The 22,919-nt window shown below is 45.1% G+C and overlaps 5 protein-coding genes across 5 annotated transcripts; all 5 read left to right on the plus strand.

Annotated features, from left to right (window-relative positions):
- The first annotated feature begins 1,480 nt into the window (after nucleotides 1-1,480).
- Nucleotides 1,481-3,991, plus strand: LOC136120277 (protocadherin gamma-A8-like). The gene has a single exon (XM_065873717.1). It carries the CDS (start codon nucleotides 1,481-1,483, stop codon nucleotides 3,989-3,991), a length of 2,511 nt encoding a protein of 836 aa, XP_065729789.1.
- Nucleotides 3,992-6,372: 2,381 nt separating this feature from the next.
- Nucleotides 6,373-8,793, plus strand: LOC136120858 (protocadherin gamma-B5). The gene has a single exon (XM_065874521.1). The coding sequence runs from the start codon at nucleotides 6,373-6,375 to the stop codon at nucleotides 8,791-8,793; it is 2,421 nt and encodes an 806-aa protein (XP_065730593.1).
- Nucleotides 8,794-10,904: 2,111 nt separating this feature from the next.
- Nucleotides 10,905-13,355, plus strand: LOC136120278 (protocadherin gamma-A9-like). The gene has a single exon (XM_065873718.1). It carries the CDS (start codon nucleotides 10,905-10,907, stop codon nucleotides 13,353-13,355), a length of 2,451 nt encoding a protein of 816 aa, XP_065729790.1.
- Nucleotides 13,356-15,714: 2,359 nt separating this feature from the next.
- LOC136120279 (protocadherin gamma-B6) lies at nucleotides 15,715-18,171 on the plus strand. The gene has a single exon (XM_065873719.1). The coding sequence runs from the start codon at nucleotides 15,715-15,717 to the stop codon at nucleotides 18,169-18,171; it is 2,457 nt and encodes an 818-aa protein (XP_065729791.1).
- A 2,009-nt stretch (nucleotides 18,172-20,180) lies between these two features.
- LOC136120513 (protocadherin gamma-A10) lies at nucleotides 20,181-22,664 on the plus strand. Its single transcript, XM_065873941.1, has one exon. It carries the CDS (start codon nucleotides 20,181-20,183, stop codon nucleotides 22,662-22,664), a length of 2,484 nt encoding a protein of 827 aa, XP_065730013.1.
- The last annotated feature ends 255 nt before the right edge of the window (nucleotides 22,665-22,919 follow it).

Below are 22,919 nucleotides of genomic sequence, written 5' to 3' on the forward strand. Positions count from 1 at the left end.
GTAGATTCACTATGTTCACCAGAAGATAAAAGCATGTTCTCCTTACTTGCAGCATAGGTTTTTCAGGATTAATCTGTATTGATGCTCATTCTATAGGCTTCCTCTATCAAAGAAAACACAATGTTTTGGCCTCTGTTATTCCTCTCACACACACTTCTCCTATGTAATTTTTGAAATGTCTTTTTTTTTTTGTAGCCCTAAACTAATATAGCTAGAGGTCTTCTAGTCATGCTACTATCTCTAGGAGAAAAATAACATGTTGAATTCTTCAAATTTTAGACAAGACTGACAGTCTTATGTGCATACAAGTACATACACAAGATGATAATACATTGTATTGGGCCTTTGCTAGATTTCCCTTAGCAACTGCCTCAGTTAATGGCCACTGTACAAACTGCTGAAGAAAAGAGACATTTATTCTTGCACTGGCACTTTTTGACTCCTTAGTGATAATTTTGTGGTTCTTTTGATCGAAGTACTAGTTAAGGTAAAGTTACCTTTAGATTATATGTATACGTTTAAAAGTTAACTAAGTCGGCTTTAAAATGTAATCATCTCTCACTGGCAGAAGAGTAGGATGAAAATTTGCTTTTCATTGTATGTTCCTTTGTATCTTTCAAGTATTTTCTATTCAAATAGAAAATATATAAAATTTAAATAATCTCTGATAAAACTTCAAAGTAAAAGCACATATCCTAGTAAAACATCACAATATTAATTTGAAAACATTATTATTAATGTGTAATTAAAATGCCATTTAAAAAAATATTAAAAGGCAACAACAACAAAAAAAAGGCAACAACTCTACAGGAAGCTTACTATAAATATTAATTGTTTTAAACCAAATAAGACAACTTCTGGGTCAGTCATCTCCAATAGGTATAGTTTAGTCTAAAAATGAATTAATTTCCAGTGATAACTGTAGTTCTTATTTGATAATAGATATTGAAGATATTAACAATAAAGCTTAGAGCATAATAGGAAATAAAATTTTATTTTTAAAAGAGTAAATATATTCCAGAAATTTGAGTAATTTAGTATGACACTAACCCCAAAATCTGGTCATTTAATAATACTTTGTAAGACTTAAACCTACTTCATCCCACACTTCTTGGCAATTACTTTTAAAATATGAATTCAGAGATAAATTATTCCAAACTATAAAAAGCAAGTAGTAACTTTTTCCTAAGTAATGTAGCACGCAATATTACAAATCTGAGTGCAGTAACTGCCTAGGACTCTAAGCGCCGCTGTTCACCTACTTGGAGATAAATGTAACCAAAAACCATCCGGATACTCTGGGCTCCGACCTCACAAAGACCGGCAGATCTCACAAACCAACTGCAGGACTGCAGCAAAATTCCGCCCCTAAATTTGGGAAACTCCAGCTTTCCATAAGATGATCTGCAAAGCAGCAACAAGGTAAAGAAGACATATATGCCCAGTGAAGATTCTGAGTGGATTCCTTAGTGAAAGAACAATGGCCACTCCAAAGAATTACCGAGGACGCGGCGATCTGGTACTGCTTTGCGCCCTCCTGGGCACGCTAGGGGAGATCGGGAGAGGACAGATCCACTACTCCGTGCCTGAAGAGAGCGACAAAGGATACTTCGTGGGGAACATCTCCAAGGACCTGGGGCTGGAGTCACAAGAGCTGGCGCAGCACGGAGTCCACATCGTCTCCAGAGGTAGGATGCAGCTCTTTGCTTTGAACCCGGGAAGCGGCAGCTTAGTCACCGCGGGCAGGATAGACCGGGAGGAGCTCTGCGCTCAGAGCGCGCGGTGTCTTGTAAATATTAACATCCTGGTTGAGGATAAAGGGAAACTTTGGGGAATAGAAATAGAAATCACTGATATCAACGATAATAATCCGAAATTCCAGGTCGACAATCTGGAAGTAAAAATTAACGAAATTGCTTTGCCCGGAACACGTTATCCACTCCCAGAGGCTGTTGACCCCGATGTGGGCTTGAATTCCCTGCAGAGCTATCAGCTCAGCCCCAATCACCACTTCTCCCTGGACGTGCAAACTGGAGACGACGGAACTATAAGCCCAGAGCTCGTGCTGGAGCACGCCCTGGACCGCGAGGAGGAGGCTGCTCACCGTCTGGTCCTCATCGCCTCCGATGGAGGCGAACCGCGTCGCTCCAGCACAGTGCACATCCGAGTGACAGTGTTGGATACAAACGACAATGCCCCGGTTTTTGCTCAACCGATTTACCGAGTGAAAGTCCCAGAGAACGTGCCCCCGGGTACCCGGCTGCTTACTGTAAGCGCTAGCGACCCGGATGAGGGAACCAACGGAGAAGTGGCTTATAAATTCTGGAAAATTAGTGAAAAACAATCTCGGTTATTCCAGCTTAATGAAAATACTGGCGAAATATCAACAGCAAAGAGTTTAGATTATGAAGAATGTGCATTTTATGACATGGGAATACAGGCTGAAGATGTGGGGGCACTTCTGGGACGGACCAAAGTGCTCATTTCAGTGGAAGATGTCAATGATAATAGACCCGAAGTGACCATTACATCTTTGTTTAGCCCAGTCTTGGAAAATACTCTTCCTGGGACAGTAATTGCCTTCTTGAATGTGCATGACCGAGACTCTGGGAAGAATGGTCAAGTTGTCTGTTACACACGTGATAACTTACCTTTTCAATTAGAAAAATCAATAGATAATTATTATAGATTGGTGATATGGGAATATTTGGACCGAGAAAAGATCTCTATGTATAATATAACAGTGATGGCCTCAGATCTAGGAACCCCACCTCTATCTACTGAAATTCATATTGCCGTGCACGTGGCAGACACCAACGACAATCCACCCATTTTCCCTCATGCCTCTTACTCAGCCTATATCCCGGAGAACAACCCCAGAGGTGCCTCCATCTTCTCTGTGATGGCCCATGACCCTGACAGTGGCAACAATGCCCAGGTCACTTACTCTCTGACCAAAGACACCATCATGGCAACGCCTCTCTCATCTTATGTCTCCATCAACTCTGACACTGGCGTCCTATATGCGCTGCGCTCCTTTGACTATGAGCAGATCCAAGACTTGCAGCTACTGGTGACAGCCAGTGACAGTGGGGACCCTCCACTCAGCAGCAACGTGTCACTGAGCCTGTTCATCCTGGACCAGAACGACAATGTGCCAGAGATCCTGTACCCCATGCTTCCCACCGATGGTTCCACGGGTGTAGAGCTGGCACCCCGCTCTGCAGAGCCAGGCTACCTGGTGACCAAGGTGGTGGCTGTGGACAGAGACTCAGGTCAGAACGCCTGGCTGTCCTACCACCTGCTCAAGGCCAGTGATCCAGGTCTCTTCACGGTGGGGCTGCACACGGGCGAGGTGCGCACAGCGAGGGCCCTGCTGGACAGAGACGCGCTCAAGCAGAGCCTGGTGGTGGCGGTCCAGGACCATGGCCAGCCCCCTCTCTCTGCCACCGTCACACTCACCGTGGCAGTGGCCAGCAGCATCCCAGAAGTCCTTGCCGACCTGGGTAGTATCAGGACCCCCACCAGCTCTGATGATTCAGACCTCACACTATACTTGGTGGTGGCAGTGGCAGTTGTTTCCTGCATCTTCCTCGCCTTTGTCATTGTGCTGCTGGCTCTCAGACTGTGGCGGTGGCACAAGTCGAGTCTTCTCCAGGCTTCGGGCGTCGGGTTGGCAGGCCTGCCAGCCTCAGGCTTTGTGGGCATGGAGGGAGTACAGGCTTTCCTGAAGACCTATTCCCATGAGGTCACCCTTACCTCTGATTCGCGGGGGAGTCACGTGATCCTCCCGCAGCCCAACTATGCGGACACGCTCATCAGCCAGGAGAGCTGTGAGAAAAAGTATTCCTTGTTAACATCCAGAGATTTTCATGAATGTAGGGATGAAGGTGCTTCTGTTCAGGTGAGTTCAGTTCTTTGTTTACGTTTACTTCTTAGAGGAATTATATTTTTTATACATTTAAGTTGTGTTTTGAAACATGCACTGTGAAGAAAGTTTAAAAATAATTTTTAAGGTGTACCACAAAGTTTTGTGTTAGTGATACCATAAAATTGAGTTCTAATCAACATAACTGTTTTATCTGCTTTCCAAAGGCTTAGACAAGATTGTTTAAATATGAACTCTTGACCTCTTAAAGCTTTCCATATTTTACCACAATTATCACTTATTCACTTAAGAAATAGTTACCCAATCACATATGGTCAGTTCGTTTTATATATAGGAATATATGTGTGTGTGTGTATATACACACATATATATGTATACATATAAATTAAAACTTAAAAAAATTATTGAGGCTTCTAAACCCTTGTATTAGCTTAGTAAAAGTAAAATACATCTCAGAATTTTTAGGATTCTTAGGATTACAAAGAATCCTAAGAATTCTTCGCTAAAACTAAAACTAGGCTCTTGAAATTTTCTTCACTTTAAACCTCTTTTCTGAGCCCTGCATCTGGATCACTACCGTTCAAAGCTTTAGTACTTCTTATATTTCAAAACAAACATATTTTAAAGGGTGGTGGTAGATGAGACTGGTCCCTAACACACACACCACTGTTTTTGTGTGTCAGTGGCCACCCAGGACTCATACCAATGGAGACATAGAATCTGAAGCCTAAAATGTCCATTGCCCCCTGCCCCCATCAAATTTGCAATAACATGTCATTTTAAATTGTTGAAAATGACTTTTGTAAAATACAGAAGAACGCGTTTCATTAGAATTCCAATGAGCTGTTTTGATTGTACAGCCATGTGAAATGTGCTGTGTTCTCATGGTTAGAGTTCGAGAGTGTTGGTTTTAAGAACACAAGTTACATGTACACAAATTCTAAACAAACCAATCAAAAATGATTCAATTAAAAATGATTAAAATTCAATTAAAAATGATTCCATCTGGACTATATGACTTCCGTATCCCTTGTTATAGCATTTAAATAAAACTAACCTCTGATTTGTCATCAGATGAGAGTGGAAATCACAATGAATTATTCATTAGTAATTAAAAGGACATTTCCCAGGGATTGTGCTATGTTCCTTCCAATTTTGCGTATACAATGGGTAGGAGTTAACTTCATATTTTTGTAGTGTTTGGGTGTACAGTCACTTGAGGAGACAGCTATTTTGTTGACACTTTGCAAATTTAAAAAGTGTGTGGAAAGTTGCCCCAATACTCTTGCTCAAAGCATTCACTAATTGCAAAATTTTTTTAAACAAGTGGAGTAAAATAATTAGAACAGGTGTCACTACATTCAGTGAATTTATGTAAATACATTTACCATGAGCTCAATTCCTCCAATTCTGAAGCCATTACTTTAGCATAACATAAGTACATAGATAAGGAGCTAATGCATTCTATTAGAATATCCCTTTGTGACTTTGTATGGAAGGATAGACTAACATTTCAATACATTTTAAGGATGAATTTATATGTGATATTGGGCATGACATAAGCCAGTTAATTTTGAGATATGAAGTAGGAGGTACAGTAAATAATATCCTGGCTACATCATAGGGACAGTTTTTTTGAATGAATACTCCTTGAGATAGAAGAGTAAAAAGAAATTATTTTGTAAAGAGAGTGTTGAGATGATCAGAAGGAGATATTTGAGGATTGGTACAAAATTACACAATTTTACAAAATAGTTTTAAACAGTATTGATTTCTCTAATATATGTGATATGAAATAGCATTGAGTATGTAGAAATGTTGGGGATAAACATAGGAATCAGTGAAAGAAGCTTAAAATTTTTTTATATATCATAGCTAATAAACAGAAACGATTCGTGAAATTAGCAGACAATAAACTCCCTGAGGGCAAGACCTGTGTCTTATTCTTTGTTATATGGCCACTGACAAGGACAGTACTTAACACAAAGCAAAAGTTCAATGTATGTTTGTAGAATGGTGAAATAAATGGACCAATATATGTAAGTTTGTATACAGGTCCAACATAATATTTCTAATAATTTGGAAACAAAAGAAAAGATACCTTAAGGAAGTCTTGATAATGTAAGGTATTAAATATATTAACATAAAAATATGGCATATTAAATTAGGCACACGGTTATAATTATTTTCGCTGTTTAAACTTAAGCAGCGGGGGCTGCAGTTTCCTAGTGTGGACTCTGGGCGCCGCTGTTGGCCAAAGTGGAGAGCTTTGGAGCTGCGCGACCTCCTCGCGCAGACGCAGCGCACTTTCCCATCTCAGACTCGCTAGCCTTTCCACCGCTTCCTCCTCTGGAGAAGAAGAAACCCTGCCTGACCCCCCACGCCGGAATAAGGCTGTTCGGAACTCCGGACTACTGCGGCACAGAGATTGTTTGTAATCCGGCGTCTCCAAGCCGGTGAGCAAGCTGAGGGGAGCAAGAGGGATGGGGAGCGGAGCTGGGGAGAGGGGCTGGGCTGAGAGGCGGCCAGTGCTCTTTCCGTTCCTGCTGTCTTTGTTCTGCCTGGCGCTCTCTGAGCAGATCCGCTACAGGATTCCCGAGGAGATGCCAGAGGGTTCGGTGGTGGGGAACCTCGCCAAGGACCTGAGACTCAGTGTCCACGAGTTACCGACTCGAAAACTGCGGGTCAGTTCGGAGAAGCCTTACTTCACTGTGAGCTCAGAGAGCGGGGAGTTACTTGTTAGCAGCAGGCTAGACCGGGAGCAGATATGCGGAAAGAAGCCGGCTTGTGCTCTAGAATTTGAGGCTGTTGCTGAAAATCCATTGAACTTTTATCACGTGAGTGTGGAGATCGAGGATGTTAATGACCACACACCAAAATTCATGCAAAATTCCTTTGAGCTACAAATAAGTGAGTCTACGCTGCCAGGCACGCGATTTATATTAGAAGTCGCGGAAGATGCAGATATTGGCTTGAACTCTCTGCAGACTTATAAACTCTCTCTTAGCCCTAGTTTCTCGTTGATAAGTAAGGAGAAACAAGATGGTAGTAAATACCCGGAACTGGTATTGGAGAAACCCTTAGATCGGGAACAACAGGGTTATCATCGTTTAGTCTTGACGGCCTCAGACCGTGGAGATCCACCCCTAAATGGCACTACTGAGCTCCGGATCCAGGTCACTGATGCCAATGATAACCCCCCGGTATTTAGCCAGGACGTATATCGAGTCAGCCTTGGAGAAAACGTGCCCCCAGGCACCACTGTGTTGCAGGTGTCAGCCACCGACCAGGACGAGGGCGTCAACTCAGAAATCACTTATTCCTTCTACAGGACCGGGCAAGTCTTCGGTCTGAATTCGAAGAATGGGGAAATTACAACTCTAAACACACTGGATTTTGAAGAAATCAAGGAATATTCTATCGTGGTGGAAGGGAGGGATGGCGGAGGACTGGTTGCACAATGTACAGTTGAAATTAACATTCAAGATGAAAATGACAATAGGCCAGATGTTAAGTTCCATTCCCTAGTCGAAATGATTCTGGAAAACGCAGTGCCGGGAACGCTAATTGCTTTGATCAAAATACATGACAGAGATTCCGGGGAGAATGGGGAGGTTACTTGCCGATTAGAGGGTGAAGTACCTTTTCAGATAATCTCTTCGTCCAAAAATTCATACAAGTTGGTAACAGACGGGACCCTGGACCGAGAACAGACACCGGAGTACAATGTCACCATCACAGCCACCGACAAGGGCAAGCCGCCCCTTTCCACCAGCACAAGTGTCACCTTGCATATTACTGACGTCAACGACAACGCTCCTGTTTTCCACCAGACCTCCTACGTGGTCCACGTGGCCGAGAACAACCCGCCTGGAGCCTCCATTGCCCAAGTTAGCGCTTCAGATCCAGACTTGGGGCCCAACAGCCACATCTCCTACTCCATCCTGGCCAGCGACTTGGAGCCGCGCGCGCTGTCGTCCTACGTGTCCGTGAGCGCACAGAGCGGCGTGGTGTTCGCGCAGCGCGCCTTCGACCACGAGCAGCTGCGCGCCTTCGAGCTGACGCTGCAGGCCCGCGACCATGGCTCGCCCGCACTCAGCGCGAACGTGAGCCTGCGCGTGCTGGTGGGCGACCGCAACGACAACGCGCCCAGGGTGCTGTACCCGCCGTTGGGGCCCGACGGCTCGGCGCTGTTCGACACGGTGCCGCGCGCCGCGCAGCCAGGCTACCTGGTCACCAAGGTGGTGGCGGTGGACGCCGACTCTGGACACAACGCCTGGCTGTCCTACCACGTGCTGCAGGCCAGCGAGCCCGGACTCTTCAGCGTGGGGCTGCGCACGGGCGAGGTGCGCACTGCGCGAGCCCTGGGCGACAGGGACGCGGCCCGCCAGCGCCTGCTTGTTGCTGTGCGCGACGGGGGACAGCCGGCCCTCTCGGCCACCGCCACGCTGCTCCTGGTTTTCGCGGACAGCCTGCAGGAGGCGCTGCCGGACCTCAGTGACCACTCTGAGCCCACTGACCCCCAAGCTGAGCTGCAGTTTTACCTGGTGGTGGCCTTGGCCTTGATCTCGGTGCTCTTCCTCCTGGCAGTGATTCTGGCGGTCGCCCTACACCTTCGACGCTCCTCCAGCCCCGCTGCCTGGGGCTGCTTTCAGCCTGGTGTCTGTGTCAAGTCTGGCCCCGTGGTTCCCCCCAACTACAGTGAAGGAACTTTACCTTATTCCTACAATCTGTGCGTTGCCCATACTGGAAAGACAGAGTTTAACTTTCTAAAATGTAATGAGCAGTTGAGTTCAGGACAAGACATACTTTGTGGTGATTCGTCTGGGGCCTTATTTCCGCTTTGTAATTCCAGTGAGTCAACTTCCCATCCTGAAACTCTAACAGCGGTGAGTTCCATTTAAGTGTCTACTCCTTTTCATCATCTTCACAGTTTTCTTTATTCATATGAATATATATTATATTTTTAATCTTGTAGTTGTCTTAGGAATATTATAGCTCATCAGAAAGCTGTATATCCAATCATCATGGGGAATGGTGATTTGGGTAAGCAAGTGACATAAAATAGAGTCATGTTACTCAGTTCGGAGTTACAAAGAAGAGAGAGTATGCTCTTTGCTTCACCGCAAAAGTCTTTTTACCGATTTCTTATCTTTTTTCTAAGCTAATGAAATTTGCCCATTGATTTTTCTCATTCTTTATTTAACATATTTTAATGTTTATTATATATAAGTAAACATCAAATTTAAGGTAGGCGATCAATTCATTCTTTAAAGCAAAAAGAGTACTACTGGGTGTCTTCTTTCACTGATTTCACTGGTACAGTTTCCATCCCTTTCTTATATTTATTCCTCATGTCTAGTTCCTTAAGTCTACCTATTTATGAGTCTTTGAAGTCCTTACAATTTCAAGAAAAAATACTGTGTGATGTGTGTGTGTGTGTGTGTGTAGAGAACGACTCAGTGAATTCATCAGAAAGTCGAAGTCATTATCTAAGTTCCTTCAAGTTTTCTTGAATACAAAATTCTCTTCTTCTTTATAGTTAACAGGAGATACTCGGTAAAAGAAAAGGAAATGTTGTTGCCTCCATAACGTGCTGTCATTCCCAACCTATATTTTTTGAAGAAGAAAGGGGGGAAGGTCACTGGATTTGTTTTATTACTTGGAGCCCTAAACATTAGTGACTGGAGGTTTTCTCATCCTTCTTCTAACTGTAGGAGGGAAGGAGAATTCTGAATTTTCCATTTTAAAGGCAAAACCTACTAATTTCAAGCACATACAAAGATGCCGTTACATAAGTATCAGTCTTTTTGCTAGGAACTGCTTCAGTAAATAGTTTCTCTACAAATTGCTGAAAGAAATTTCTTATTGTGGTACTTACTTTGTGTGGTAATAATTCATTCTACATCTTGTGTTCTTTTCCCCAAATTATTACATAAGTTTAGATGACCCTTATAATATGAGGCTTATAATTAAATTAAAATTGCATAATTTCTTGATGGAAGAATTGAAATGGAAACTTACTTTTCAATGTATGTTCATCTGAATCTTCCAGATGCCATAGGCTGTGCATGCACTATGAATTCACACAGAAAACTAAATATTAAAAAGATTGTGATAGCATAAAAGTTTAACAATCATAACTATGTAAAATTTAAAAACCCAATCCATTTAAAGTTTAGCAATATTAGGTGATAAAATTTAGTACCATTGCCTAATTAAATTTTTGTGAAGAAAATCTTAAGGAGACCTTACTCCAGGAATTTCACTATGAAAATGAATTAGGCTTATAAAATAGCTTCAAGGTGAATAATCCATATATTCATTCAATATGATTATGTACTATACATATATAAGCATACATATAAAATTAAGAAAAATATGAATGTATTTCCAAAGAGGATTGCACATTCTAATTACTTCAGAAAATAAATAATGACCTATAGAAAGTATTTGAAACATTATAAAAAAGGAAATTTGAATAATTTACATAGCTAGAGAGAGAGAACAAATTTCTAGCAAAAATAAGAGTTAAGTTTGTTTGATACCAAAGTGACATTTAATAGAATTTCATTCCACTTCATTTCCAACTAAAAAATCCACAAATGGTAATTGAATTTGAAATATGAATGCACTACACAATTAGAGAAATCTAAAATCATTATCGTTAGAGAGTAGTGTTTTCTTTTTCAGTCATCTATAACAGAAGTACTGCATATCTCAGTACTTGAGTGGGTGGGTGTAGTAACGGCTTAGGACTCTGAGCGCCGCTGTTCACCAACTCTAAGAAAAGCTCAGTCAGCGCTCCGTCTGGATATTAGGATCTGCAACTACACAAAGCCGCTCGGATCCCACAAACCGACTCCGGGGCTGCAACATAACTCAGCCTCTTAGCCTGAGGCACTACGGGTTTCTCCTGAGGGAAAAGATCACCATAATCTGCAGGAGGAAAACAGAACCTAAGGAATCAGCGTTCACAGAAATTATTCTGAAAAAAATCTTTAGTGAAGCAACAATGGCCGCTCCAACGAATCGCCTGAACCACAGAAGACTGGTCCTGTTGTGCCTTTTCCTGGGGAGGCTGTGGGAGATCCGGGCTAGCCAGATCCGCTACTCGGTACCTGAAGAGACAGAAGAAGGCTATATCGTGGGGAATATCTCCAAGGACCTGGGGCTGGAGCTCCGCGAGCTGGCGGAGCGGGGAGTCCGCATCGTCTCCAGAGGTAGGACGCAGCTCTTTGCTCTGAACCCGCGAAGCGGCAGCTTGGTCACCGCGGGCAGGATAGACCGGGAGGAGCTCTGCGCTCAGAGCGCGCGGTGTCTGGTGAACTTTAAAGTCCTGGTTGAAGACAGGGTGCAGCTTCACGGAATAGAAATAGAAGTAACTGATATCAACGATAATAATCCGAAATTCCAGGTCGAAAATCTAGAAGTAAAAATTAACGAAATTGCTTTGCCCGGAACACGTTATCCACTCCCAGGGGCTGTTGACCCCGATGTGGGCTTGAATTCCCTGCAGAGCTTTCAGCTCAGCTCCAATCACCACTTCTCCCTGGACGTGCAAACTGGAGACGACGGAACTATAAGCCCAGAACTGGTGCTGGAGCACGCCCTGGACCGCGAGGAGGAGGCTGCTCACCGTCTGGTCCTCATCGCCTCCGATGGAGGCGAACCGCGTCGCTCCAGCACAGTGCACATCCGAGTGACAGTGTTGGATACAAACGACAATGCCCCGGTTTTTGCTCAACCGATTTACCGAGTGAAAGTCCCAGAGAACGTGCCCCCGGGCACCCGGCTGCTTACTGTAAGCGCTAGCGACCCGGATGAGGGAACCAACGGAGAAGTGGCTTATAAATTCTGGAAAATTAGTGAAAAACAATCTCGGTTATTCCAGCTTAATGAAAATACTGGCGAAATATCAACAGCAAAGAGTTTAGATTATGAAGAATGTGCATTTTATGACATGGAAATACAGGCTGAAGATGGTGGGGCATTGAAGGATCGGACCAAAGTGCTCATTTCAGTGGAAGATGTCAATGACAATAGACCCGAAGTGACCATTACATCTTTATTTAGTCCAGTGAGGGAAGATGCTCCCCAAGGAACAGTAATCGTTCTTTTCAATGCACATGACCGAGACTCTGGGAAGAATGGCCAAGTTGTTTGCTCCATCAAGGAGACTCTACCTTTTCAATTAGAAAAGTCAGTAGAAGATTATTATAGATTGTTGACAGTCCGAAATCTTGACCGAGAAAAAACCTCTGAATATAACATCACAGTGACCGCAACAGACAGAGGAACACCATCCCTGTCCATGGAAATTCACATCCCCCTACACGTGGTCGACGTCAACGACAATCCACCCTCCTTTTCTCAAACCTCCTATTCAGTCTATCTCCCTGAGAACAACCTTAGGGGCACCTCCATCTTCTCGGTGACAGCCCACGACCCCGACAGCAATGAGAACGCTCGGGTTGTTTACTCCTTAGCCGAAGACACCATCCAAGGGACACCTCTCTCCTCCTATGTCTCCATCAACTCCAACACTGGTGTGCTATACGCACTGCGCTCCTTCGACTACGAGCAATTTCGTGATCTTCAAATGCAGGTGAGGGCAAGCGACAGCGGGGACCCACCTCTCAGCAGCAACGTGTCACTGAGCTTGTTTGTGCTGGACCAGAACGACAATATGCCAGAAATCCTCTACCCCATGCTTCCCACCGATGGCTCCACGGGTGTGGAGCTGGCACCCCGCTCTGCAGAGCCAGGCTACCTGGTGACCAAGGTGGTGGCTGTGGACAGAGACTCAGGTCAGAATGCCTGGCTGTCCTACCGCCTGCTCAAGGCCAGCGATCCAGGTCTCTTCACGGTGGGGCTGCACACGGGCGAGGTGCGCACAGCGAGGGCCCTGCTGGACAGAGACGCACTCAAGCAGAGCCTGGTGGTGGCGGTCCAGGACCATGGCCAGCCCCCTCTCTCTGCCACCGTTTCGCTCACCGTGGCCGTGGCTGACAGCATCCCCGACGTCCTCGCTGAACTAGGCAGCCTTGAGTCTCCCGCCAGCCCTGATGACTCAGGCCTCACTCTCTACCTGGTGGTGGCGGTGGCCGCGGTCTCCTGTGTCTTCCTCGCCTTTGTCATTGTGCTGCTGGCGCTCAGGCTGAGGCGCTGGCACACGTCGCATCTGCTCCAGGCTTCAGGAGGCGGGTTAGCGGGTGTGCCTACGTCTCACTTTGTGGGCGTAGACGGGGTGCGAGCTTTCCTGCAGACCTATTCCCACGAGGTCTCGCTCACAGCGGACTCGAGGAGGAGTCACGTGATCTTCCCGCAGCCCAACTACGCGGACACACTCATCAGCCAGGAGAGCTGTGAGAAAAGCGAGCCTTTGTGCACTTCAGATGATTCCAGGTTTCCTATAGAAGACACCCCTTTGGTTCCAGTGAGTTCAATTTTTCCTTTACTTTAAAAAAAAATTGGTTTTCTATTTAAGCGTTTGCACTTTAGGATAAGTTGATATTAACATATTTCTCACCATACGTTTAAATTTTCGCTGGGCCTAATTTTTGCTCTAACATATATAGAGGCATTTATTGGTTACATCGTTGTTATAATTTTTGCTTTCTCATAATGATTAACCTAAGGTCAGTGGAAACCTTCCTCTTGGGACTGCTCTCATTATCAGGCATTGGGCATGGCTCTTTGGGTGAGGTTGCTTCAGTGGTTACCACGGTTCACTACTAATTCTTAGGACTGGTTTCCATTCCTGAAATTTGTTACTATTGTTATCTCCAATGGCCCGATTGTGAAATTCTTACTCTAAAAACATTTCTGCAGCCGATGCTATTTTTGTAAGGGTAAATTAATAAGAAATGCATTCTTCTTATAAAAACAACTGAAAGCCCAGACTCAGTACTTCTTTACTGTTTCTGTGACAGGACAACACCCCTTAGAGGTGACATGTTTCCGTTCACATGTTTGTAGAGGTTGTTTGCATTTAGAGATCATTTCGGAGGATAATTCAAACTTCAAATATCATCCATTTCCAAATCCTAGAAAAGGATGCTTTATTCTTTTAATAGTGAAAAATTTTAACATCATTTATTCTCATCCTCAGAGCTGTTGATTTCCTAACACTATAATATCAGATTATTAATAATTTGAAACCTCCTATAGTTTATGCTTGCTGAAGAGGGGTTTCTTAGACTGGACCCTGTGAGAAGACAAAACACAGGAAATAAAAATTATTCTTCAACTGTTTTTTATGGCTCAATTCTCCAACTTTTGAGGCTAGAAATAAATCTGGTTATGGGAGATGGTTTAGGAAAATATTCTCAGGAACTGCTATGGAGATTCTAAGAATATTTTACCGGCTTTTAGACATAAGAAAAAGAATAATGTATTATGTAATGTGATTTTTTTTTTTTTTTTTTTGCGGTACGCGGGGCTCTCACTGTTGTGGCCTCTCCCGTTGCGGAGCACAGGCTCTGGACGCGCAGGCTCAGCGGCCATGGCTCACGGGCCCAGCGGCTCCGCGGCATATAGGATCTTCCCGGCCCTGGGCACGAACCCGTGTCCCCTGCATCGGCAGGTGGACTCTCAACCACTGCACCACCAGGGAAGCCCTGTAATGTGATTTTAACACAATGTTATTTCAAGTAATAAATGGCATTGTAGGAGACTTTGAAAATAAGCTTTGAAATTGACTCAAAGTTCTATTCTGAACATGCTGAATATGAGGGCTAACATGTCTGGAAATCCATTATGACATACAGACGTTATAATTATTTCAAATACTCTTTATTCCTAAGCTAGTAGGAAAAAAGTAAAGCATCCTTCAGGGTCATATTTTTAACCATGCAGTAGGAAAACTGTCACTTAAAGTTTCTGTCTTGGGGAGGAACCTTTAGTACTTAGTATACATAAATATTAAAATATGGTTAATTTGGAAAAATGAATAACAGATCTTGACGAAGGCTTGTATGTCATGGTAGGTAACTACTAGTCTCTGCCATAAAAATGTCACTTGCCTTTAAAAACAGAACACAAGGCTCTTTGGATCAATGACTGGGCAGACTGGAAAATGCTGTTCCAGTTTTCTTAAATGAGGCAGGACTTTTGCAACCGTAACAGATTATATAATATAATAGGCTTAAGGATAAAATTCTTCCTCATCTTCGTGTCTTGTCTTTAAAGAAGAGTTATTAAAATATCTTGGATTTGCTTCAGTATAATAAGGGAATGAAATAAAGAGTAAACAAAGATGACCTTGTGTTGATCATAGTTGTAGTTGGGTGATGGGTATATGAAGGTTCAATAATCTCCCTACTTTTGTATAAGTTTGAAATTTTACACAATAAATTTCTTGAAAAACTAAGTATGCAGGCATCTGCCGTATATGCTGTTAAAACTGGAATTTGGGGCAATTACATAACTATGCATATATATAATTACATAACTATATATATATGTATATGTATATGTGTGTGTATATGCATACACATTCTGGAGAGAAATTGTATTCAAGACGAAAATGTCAGACTGCGGTTTCACATGAGGCCTCAGGGCGCCGCTGTCGGCCAGTGCAGGGCAAGCGCTGACGCTCGGGATTCCTCAGCCTCCAGTCTGGGATTTCCTGCGCAGCCACCAACACAGAGAGAGGGAAATCTGCTCACGCACTCAGGCTCCTGGCCGGGCAGGCTCTGCCCAGCACAAACGGATTCCCAGCTCCGCCTGTCCTGGGCCGAAAGCTCTTCCAGTGACGCCGTGGATTGCATTTTCTTTGGCTTTCCGGAAAGACTGGGACCCAGCGAGAACTAGAGCGCGCAATGGGAGGAAGCTGTACGCAGAGACGTCCGGCCGGCCGGCGGCAGGTACTGTTTCCCTTCCTGCTGCCTTTGTTCTACCCCGCGCTCTGCGAGCAGATCCGCTACTCCATTCCCGAGGAGCTGGCCAAGGGCTCTGTGGTAGGGAATCTCGCCAAGGATCTAGGGCTCAGTGTCCTGGATGTGTCGGCTCGAAAGCTGCGAGTTAGTGCGGAGAAGCTGCTTTTCAACGTAGACGCAGAGAGTGGGGACTTACTTGTGAAGGACCGAATAGACCGTGAGCAGATATGTAAAGAGAGAAGAAGATGTGAATTGCAGTTGGAGGCCGTGGTGGAAAATCCTTTAAATATTTTTCATATCATTGTTGTTGTTGAGGATATTAATGACCATGCTCCTCAATTCGATAAAAAGGAAATACATTTAGAAATTTTTGAATCTGTATCTTCAGGTACACGAATATCCCTTGACCCTGCCACTGACCCTGATATAAACACGAACTCAGTTAAAGATTATCAGATAAGTCCTAACCCTTATTTCTCATTAATGGTTCGAGTTAATTCCGATGGTAGCAAGTACCCAGAGTTATCTTTGGAGAAACCCCTAGACCGGGAAAAGCAGCGGTCCCATAGCTTGATATTGACTGCCTTGGATGGAGGGGGCCCGCCACGAAGTGCCACCGCTCAGATAGAAATCTCTGTCAAGGACACCAATGATAATCCCCCGGTGTTCAGCAAAGACGAATATAGAATCAGCATTAGTGAAAATCTACCCCCTGGGTCCTCCGTGTTGCTGGTGACAGCCACTGACCAGGATGAGGGGGCCCATGCTGAAATACACTACTACTTCAGGAGCACTGCTCAGAGTACAAGGCACATGTTCTCACTGGATGAGAAAACAGGCATGATTAAGAATAACCAGTCACTGGATTTTGAGGATATAGAAAGATACACCATGGAAGTGGAAGCAAAGGACGGAGGTGGTCTCTCTACCCAATGTAAAGTAATCATAGATATCCTAGATGAAAACGACAACAGTCCAGAAATAATCATCACTTCTCTCTCTGATGAGATTTTGGAGGGTTCTCTTCCAGGAATGGTTGTTGCCCTCTTCAAAACACGGGACCGGGATTCCGGAGGAAATGGAGAAGTCACCTGTCATATAGGAAGAGATGTTCCTTTCAAGATTTATTCTTCTTCTAATAATTACTACAAGCTGGTGACAGATGGGGCCCTAGACCGAGAGCAGACTCTGGAATACAGCGTCACCATCACAGCCACTGACAGGGGAAAGCCCCCCCTCTCCAGCAGCACTACCATCACTCTGCACATCACGGACATCAACGACAACGCTCCGGTTTTCCACCAAGCCTTCTACGTGGTCCACGTAGCAGAAAACAACCCACCCGGCACCTCCATCGCCCAAGTTAGCGCTTCAGATCCAGACTTGGGGCCCAACGGCCACATCTCCTACTCCATCCTGGCCAGCGACCTGGAGCCGCGCGCGCTGTCGTCCTACGTGTCCGTGAGCGCACAGAGCGGCGTGGTGTTCGCGCAGCGCGCCTTCGACCACGAGCAGCTGCGCGCCTTCGAGCTGACGCTGCAGGCCCGCGACCACGGCTCGCCCGCGCTCAGCGCCAACGTGAGCCTGCGCGTGCTGGTGGGCGACCGCAACGACAACGCGCCCAGGGTGCTGTACCCGGCGCCGGGGCCCGACGGCTCGGCGCTCTTCGACATGGTGCCGCGCGCCGCGCAGCCAGGCTACCTGGTCACCAAGGTGGTGGCGGTGGACGCCGACTCTGGACACAACGCCTGGCTGTCCTACCACGTGCTGCAGGCCAGCGAGCCCGGACTCTTCAGCGTGGGGCTGCGCACGGGCGAGGTGCGCACTGCGCGGGCCCTGGGCGACAGGGACGCGGCCCGCCAGCGCCTGCTAGTTGCTGTGCGCGACGGGGGACAGCCGGCCCTCTCGGCCACCGCCACGCTGCTCCTGGTTTTCGCGGACAGCCTGCAGGAGGCGCTGCCGGACCTCAGTGACCACTCTGAGCCCACTGACCCCCAAGCTGAGCTGCAGTTTTACCTGGTGGTGGCCTTGGCCTTGATCTCGGTGCTCTTCCTCCTGGCAGTGATTCTGGCGGTCGCCCTACACCTTCGACGCTCCTCCAGCCCCGCTGCCTGGGGCTGCTTTCAGCCTGGTGTCTGTGTCAAGTCTGGCCCCGTGGTTCCCCCCAACTACAGTGAAGGAACTTTACCTTATTCCTACAATCTGTGCGTTGCCCATACTGGAAAGACAGAGTTTAATTTCCTAAGATGTAGTGATCCTTTGCATTCCACTCAAGACATAGTTTGTGGTGATTCTCCTGGGGCCTTAATTCCACTTCAGAGTGGGAATGATTTGACTTCACATCCTGAGACCCTAACACCGGTGAGTTTCATTTTTTTTTCTTCTGTAACATTCTACTAGTTTTTTCATATTTGGGGCATACTCTTTCACTCTTACATCTAGAGTCATATTTAGAAAATACATAACTAATCACTGTCTTGTCTTCTCAATGTTCAGTTTTTGCTGAGTACATTTTCAAGACTTTTGTGGTTCATAAATTGCTCTATAATTCAGAAAGAATGTCACCAAATTGGAGATATCTTGTCAAGCTTAGATTAGCAAAACAGAGGCTGTGGTCTTGGCTTCTTACCAAATAAATAAATAAATAAATTTAAATGAATAAATAATAACCTATTCAAATCTGCTGAGATTTAAGTTGAAATTTCCATACCCTACTTATGTCTTTTTTAAAGTTTAATAATATTAGCTACTCATTAAATATCCCAGCAGGTGCTCATTTCAAAGAAACATGTAGTGCAAATGATCTTGTATGTGCATTTGGGTATCTTCATTTATTTTAACAATTTTTAAAACTGTAAGCACTTGAGGGGGCATGGTGAGCGGCTCCATGAATTCCTGAAATTGCATGTAAAGTTACAGATGTATGCATTTTTCTTGGTAGAGGAGTCAACACTTTGATTCCATTGCCAGGTTTCCTATGGGCCCAAAATCTTAATACTAACTACCCTAGAGGAATTTTTCTCTTCAAGTTTTGGTCCTTCTGGCTTTCCTTTTACTTTTCTTGGTGCTCAAATTGTACTCTTTCCCAACCCTTTTTTCTCTACATTGCAAGATAAGGAATTTTCAAGAAAGCCAATGAAATGCTATTGTGTTCTGTGCTCAATCTCTGTCTCTGACTGTCTGATATACAATCTTTGAAGACAAAAGGTAAAATCTTTGAAGAGTTCTATACTTGGGGGCATAGGGACATAAACGTTTCTGAACAACCTGTTCTCTCTGCATGAAAGAAGTCAACCTCCAAACTCCTCATCTTTGAGGAAAGAACTATTACTGGGTTGGTGGGGATGTACAACTGAAGATGTGTACGCCACTTTATTTTGGGCTTCCATACAAAATGCAAAGAAGAGATTATTTATATAGGCATCAACGCCCTGGTGAAAACAGGTCATTTGACATAAATACGTATTTTTCACAAACCTACATCACTATTTCTAACTCTGTTTTTTAAAATTGTAGCACTTGTATTTCTCTTCCCACTGCAATACAGACATGTTCCTTTTAGTTTGTGATTACCAGCTCAACTCATTTAAATAGGTCAAGTTAACTTCTAATAATATTTGCCTGTAATAAAAAAAAATATTTTTAAAAAAATTCATTGAGGCTCAGTAAAACTATTTTAGAAAAACTTGAAAACTTTTTACACAATCTTAATGCTAAACATAATTAATTAGTTGATTGATCAATCTAAAATTTTAAAATTCTAAGTGAAATTTTAAGGGGTATATCTCATAGTCTCTGTATAAGTGTCTACTAAACACAGCTGGACCATTTAAATCAGAATTTCAAATAAAATTGTAAGAATTTTCTGAATATAGCTAGAAGCTCATAGGAAAGAAAGTAAGCATTACTTACCTTTTAAAGTGGATATATTTCTATTGGAAAAATTAGTGTTGCCAATATATATTCAATCAACTATTATCATTTAATACTTTGAGGTACTTTTATTCCACCGAGTAAGAAAACTACAAATAGTAGTTGATTTAAGCATGTCAGTTGAGGAACCAAAGAAGTAATGTAAAATAAAATAAAATATACAACAAAAAATAGAGTAGCGTTTGTTTTCTATTGCATACACAGTGGGTGCAGTAACTTCTGAGGACTCTGAGCGCCGCTGTTCACCCATTAGGAGAGAACCGCAGCCAGCGCTCAATCCGGATTCTCAGGACTCCCAACTACACAAAGCTCCACAGTTCCTGCAAACAGGCTCCAGGGATGCAGCGAAACTCACTCCAGAATTTAAGGTGCGCAGGCTGCAGAGACTCCCTGCTGCCAGAGAAAGAAAAAGGACCCAGCCAAAACACACAGCGTGCCCAGTGAGGACTTAGCGAGAATTCCGTCACCAGACAACAATGGCCGCTCAAAGGAATAGCTCCGACCGCAGCGCGCTGGTCCAGCTCTGCCTTTTCCTCTGTATGCCGTGGCAGGCCGAAGCTCGGCAGATCCGCTACTCCGTTCCCGAGGAGTTAGCGAAAGGCTCTTTTGTGGGCAGCATCTCCAAAGACCTGGAGCTGGAGCCCCGGGAGCTGACGGAGCGCGGAGTCCGCATCGTCTCCAGAGGTAGGACGCAGCTCTTTGCTCTGAATCCGCGAAGCGGCAGCTTGGTCACCGCGGGCAGGATAGACCGGGAGGAGCTCTGCGCTCAGAGCGCGCGGTGTCTGGTGAGTTTTAATATTCTTGTGGAAGATAGGGTGAAACTTTTCGGAGTAGAAATAGAAGTAACTGATATCAACGATAATGCACCAAAATTCCAAGCAGAAAATCTAGATGTAAAAATTAATGAAAACGTCGCTCCAGGAACGCGTTTTCCTCTCCCGGAAGCTGTTGATCCGGATGTGGGCGTGAACTCCCTACAGAGCTACCAACTCAGCTCCAATAAGCACTTCTCCCTAGCAGTTCAAAGCCGTGTCAATGGCGTTAAGTACCCAGAGCTTGTGCTAGAGCACGCCCTGGATCGCGAGGAAGAGGCAATGCACCATCTGGTCCTAACTGCCGTCGACGGGGGTGACCCTCTCCGATCTGGCACTGTCCTCATCAGTGTGACTGTTTTCGATGCAAATGACAATGCTCCGGTCTTCAGTTTGTCCGAATACCGAGTGAGTGTTCCCGAGAACTTGCCTGTGGGCGCACAGCTGTTGACAGTCACCGCCACTGACAGGGATGAAGGTGCCAATGGAGAAGTGACATATTCATTCCGAAAATTACCTGACACACAACTGTTGAAATTCCAACTAAACAAAAATACGGGGGAAATAAAACTATCAGAAAATCTAGATTATGAAGAAACAGGTTTCTATGAAATAGAAATACAAGCTGAAGATGGAGGGGCATATCTTGCAACTTCTAAAGTGTTGATTACAGTAGAAGATGTAAATGACAACAGTCCAGAGGTGACGATCACATCTCTGTTTAGTCCCCTGATGGAAGATTCACCTCTGGGGACTGTTATAGCTCTTTTAAACGTGCATGATCTGGACTCCGGGCAGAATGGGCAGGTCACCTGTTCTATATTGGGGAATCTACCATTTAAGTTAGAAAAATCCATTGACAGTTATTATAGATTGGTGACACACGAAGTCCTTGACAGGGAACAGGTATCTTCTTACAATATCACAGTAAGAGCCACAGATGGAGGAAGTCCACCCCTATCCACGGAAATTCACTTCACCCTGCAAGTGGCAGATATCAATGACAACCCACCCACCTTCTCTCACATCTCCTACTTTACCTATATCCCAGAGAACAACCCCAGAGGTGCCTCTATCTTCTCAATGACTGCACTGGACCCAGACAGTGAAGAAAATGCTCGCGTTATTTACTCCCTGGCTGAAGACACTATCCAAGGGGCACCTCTATCCTCCTACGTCTCCATCAATTCTGACACAGGAGTACTGTATGCACTGCGATCCTTCGACTTTGAGCAGTTTCATGACCTGCAGATGCAGGTGACAGCCACTGACAGCGGGGACCCGCCGCTCAGCAGCAACGTGTCACTGACCATATTCGTGCTGGACCAGAATGACAACACACCTGAGATTCTGTACCCCGCCCTCCCCACCGATGGTTCCACTGGCGTGGAGCTGGCACCCCGCTCTGCAGAGCCTGGCTACCTGGTGACCAAGGTGGTGGCTGTGGACAGAGACTCAGGTCAGAATGCCTGGCTGTCCTACCGCCTGCTCAAGGCCAGCGATCCAGGTCTCTTCGCGGTGGGGCTGCACACGGGCGAGGTGCGCACAGCCCGGGCCCTGCTGGACAGAGATGCGCTCAAGCAGAGCCTGGTGGTGGCGGTCCAGGACCATGGCCAGCCCCCTCTCTCTGCCACCGTCACGCTCACCGTAGCTGTGGCTGATAGCATCCCGGATGTCCTGGCTGATCTGGGCAGCTTGGAGGTCCCGCACGCCTCCGATGCTTCAGGCCTCACGTTGTATCTGGTGGTGGCGGTGGCCGCGGTTTCCTGTGTCTTCCTCGCCTTTGTCATTGTGCTGCTGGCGCTCAAGCTGAGGCGCTGGCACACGTCGCGTGTGCTCCGGGCTTCTGGAGGCGGATTGGCAGGCTTACCAGCCTCTCACTTTGTGGGCGTGGACGGGGTGCGGACTTTCCTGCAGACTTATTCCCACGAGGTCTCGCTCACCTCGGACTCGCGGAAGAGTCACGTGATCTTCCCGCAGCCCAGTTATGCAGACGCGCTCATCAGCCAGGAGAGCTGTGAGAAAAAGGATCCTCAGTCTTTGTTAGATGATTCGAAGTTTCCTATGGCAGATACCCCTTTGGTGCCAGTGAGTTCTATTTTTGTTCCTTTTCTATCCTTTAAAAATTATGGTTGGTTTTACTTTTAGGTTTGCAGCATGTTGGTGGAAACTTAATTTTTTCACTTTTCCCTCCATTTCAATGACATTTGCTTCTTGCTGAAACATTGAAGAGTAGAACTTGATGGTTATTAAGGCTGATTTGTTTTTACTTTCTGGTAACTATTCACCTAATCCCATGAAGGTTTATTGTAATAGGCTGTTATGAGTAGCTTCACGGAGTCTTGTATTTTATAGTTTTGTTACTGACAGTTCCTAAGAGAGGACTTTCATACAGAAGTGTCT

This window comes from Phocoena phocoena, chromosome 3, assembly GCF_963924675.1.
Source record: "Phocoena phocoena chromosome 3, mPhoPho1.1, whole genome shotgun sequence".
NCBI lineage: Eukaryota > Metazoa > Chordata > Mammalia > Artiodactyla > Phocoenidae > Phocoena > Phocoena phocoena.

Excerpts from the sequence above, each read along its gene's own strand:
- LOC136120277 (XM_065873717.1), top strand. The coding sequence starts at position 1,481 with ATGGCCACTCCAAAGAATTACCGAGGACGCGGCGATCTGGTACTGCTT.
- LOC136120858 (XM_065874521.1), top strand. The coding sequence starts at position 6,373 with ATGGGGAGCGGAGCTGGGGAGAGGGGCTGGGCTGAGAGGCGGCCAGTG.
- LOC136120278 (XM_065873718.1), top strand. The coding sequence starts at position 10,905 with ATGGCCGCTCCAACGAATCGCCTGAACCACAGAAGACTGGTCCTGTTG.
- LOC136120279 (XM_065873719.1), top strand. The coding sequence starts at position 15,715 with ATGGGAGGAAGCTGTACGCAGAGACGTCCGGCCGGCCGGCGGCAGGTA.
- LOC136120513 (XM_065873941.1), top strand. The coding sequence starts at position 20,181 with ATGGCCGCTCAAAGGAATAGCTCCGACCGCAGCGCGCTGGTCCAGCTC.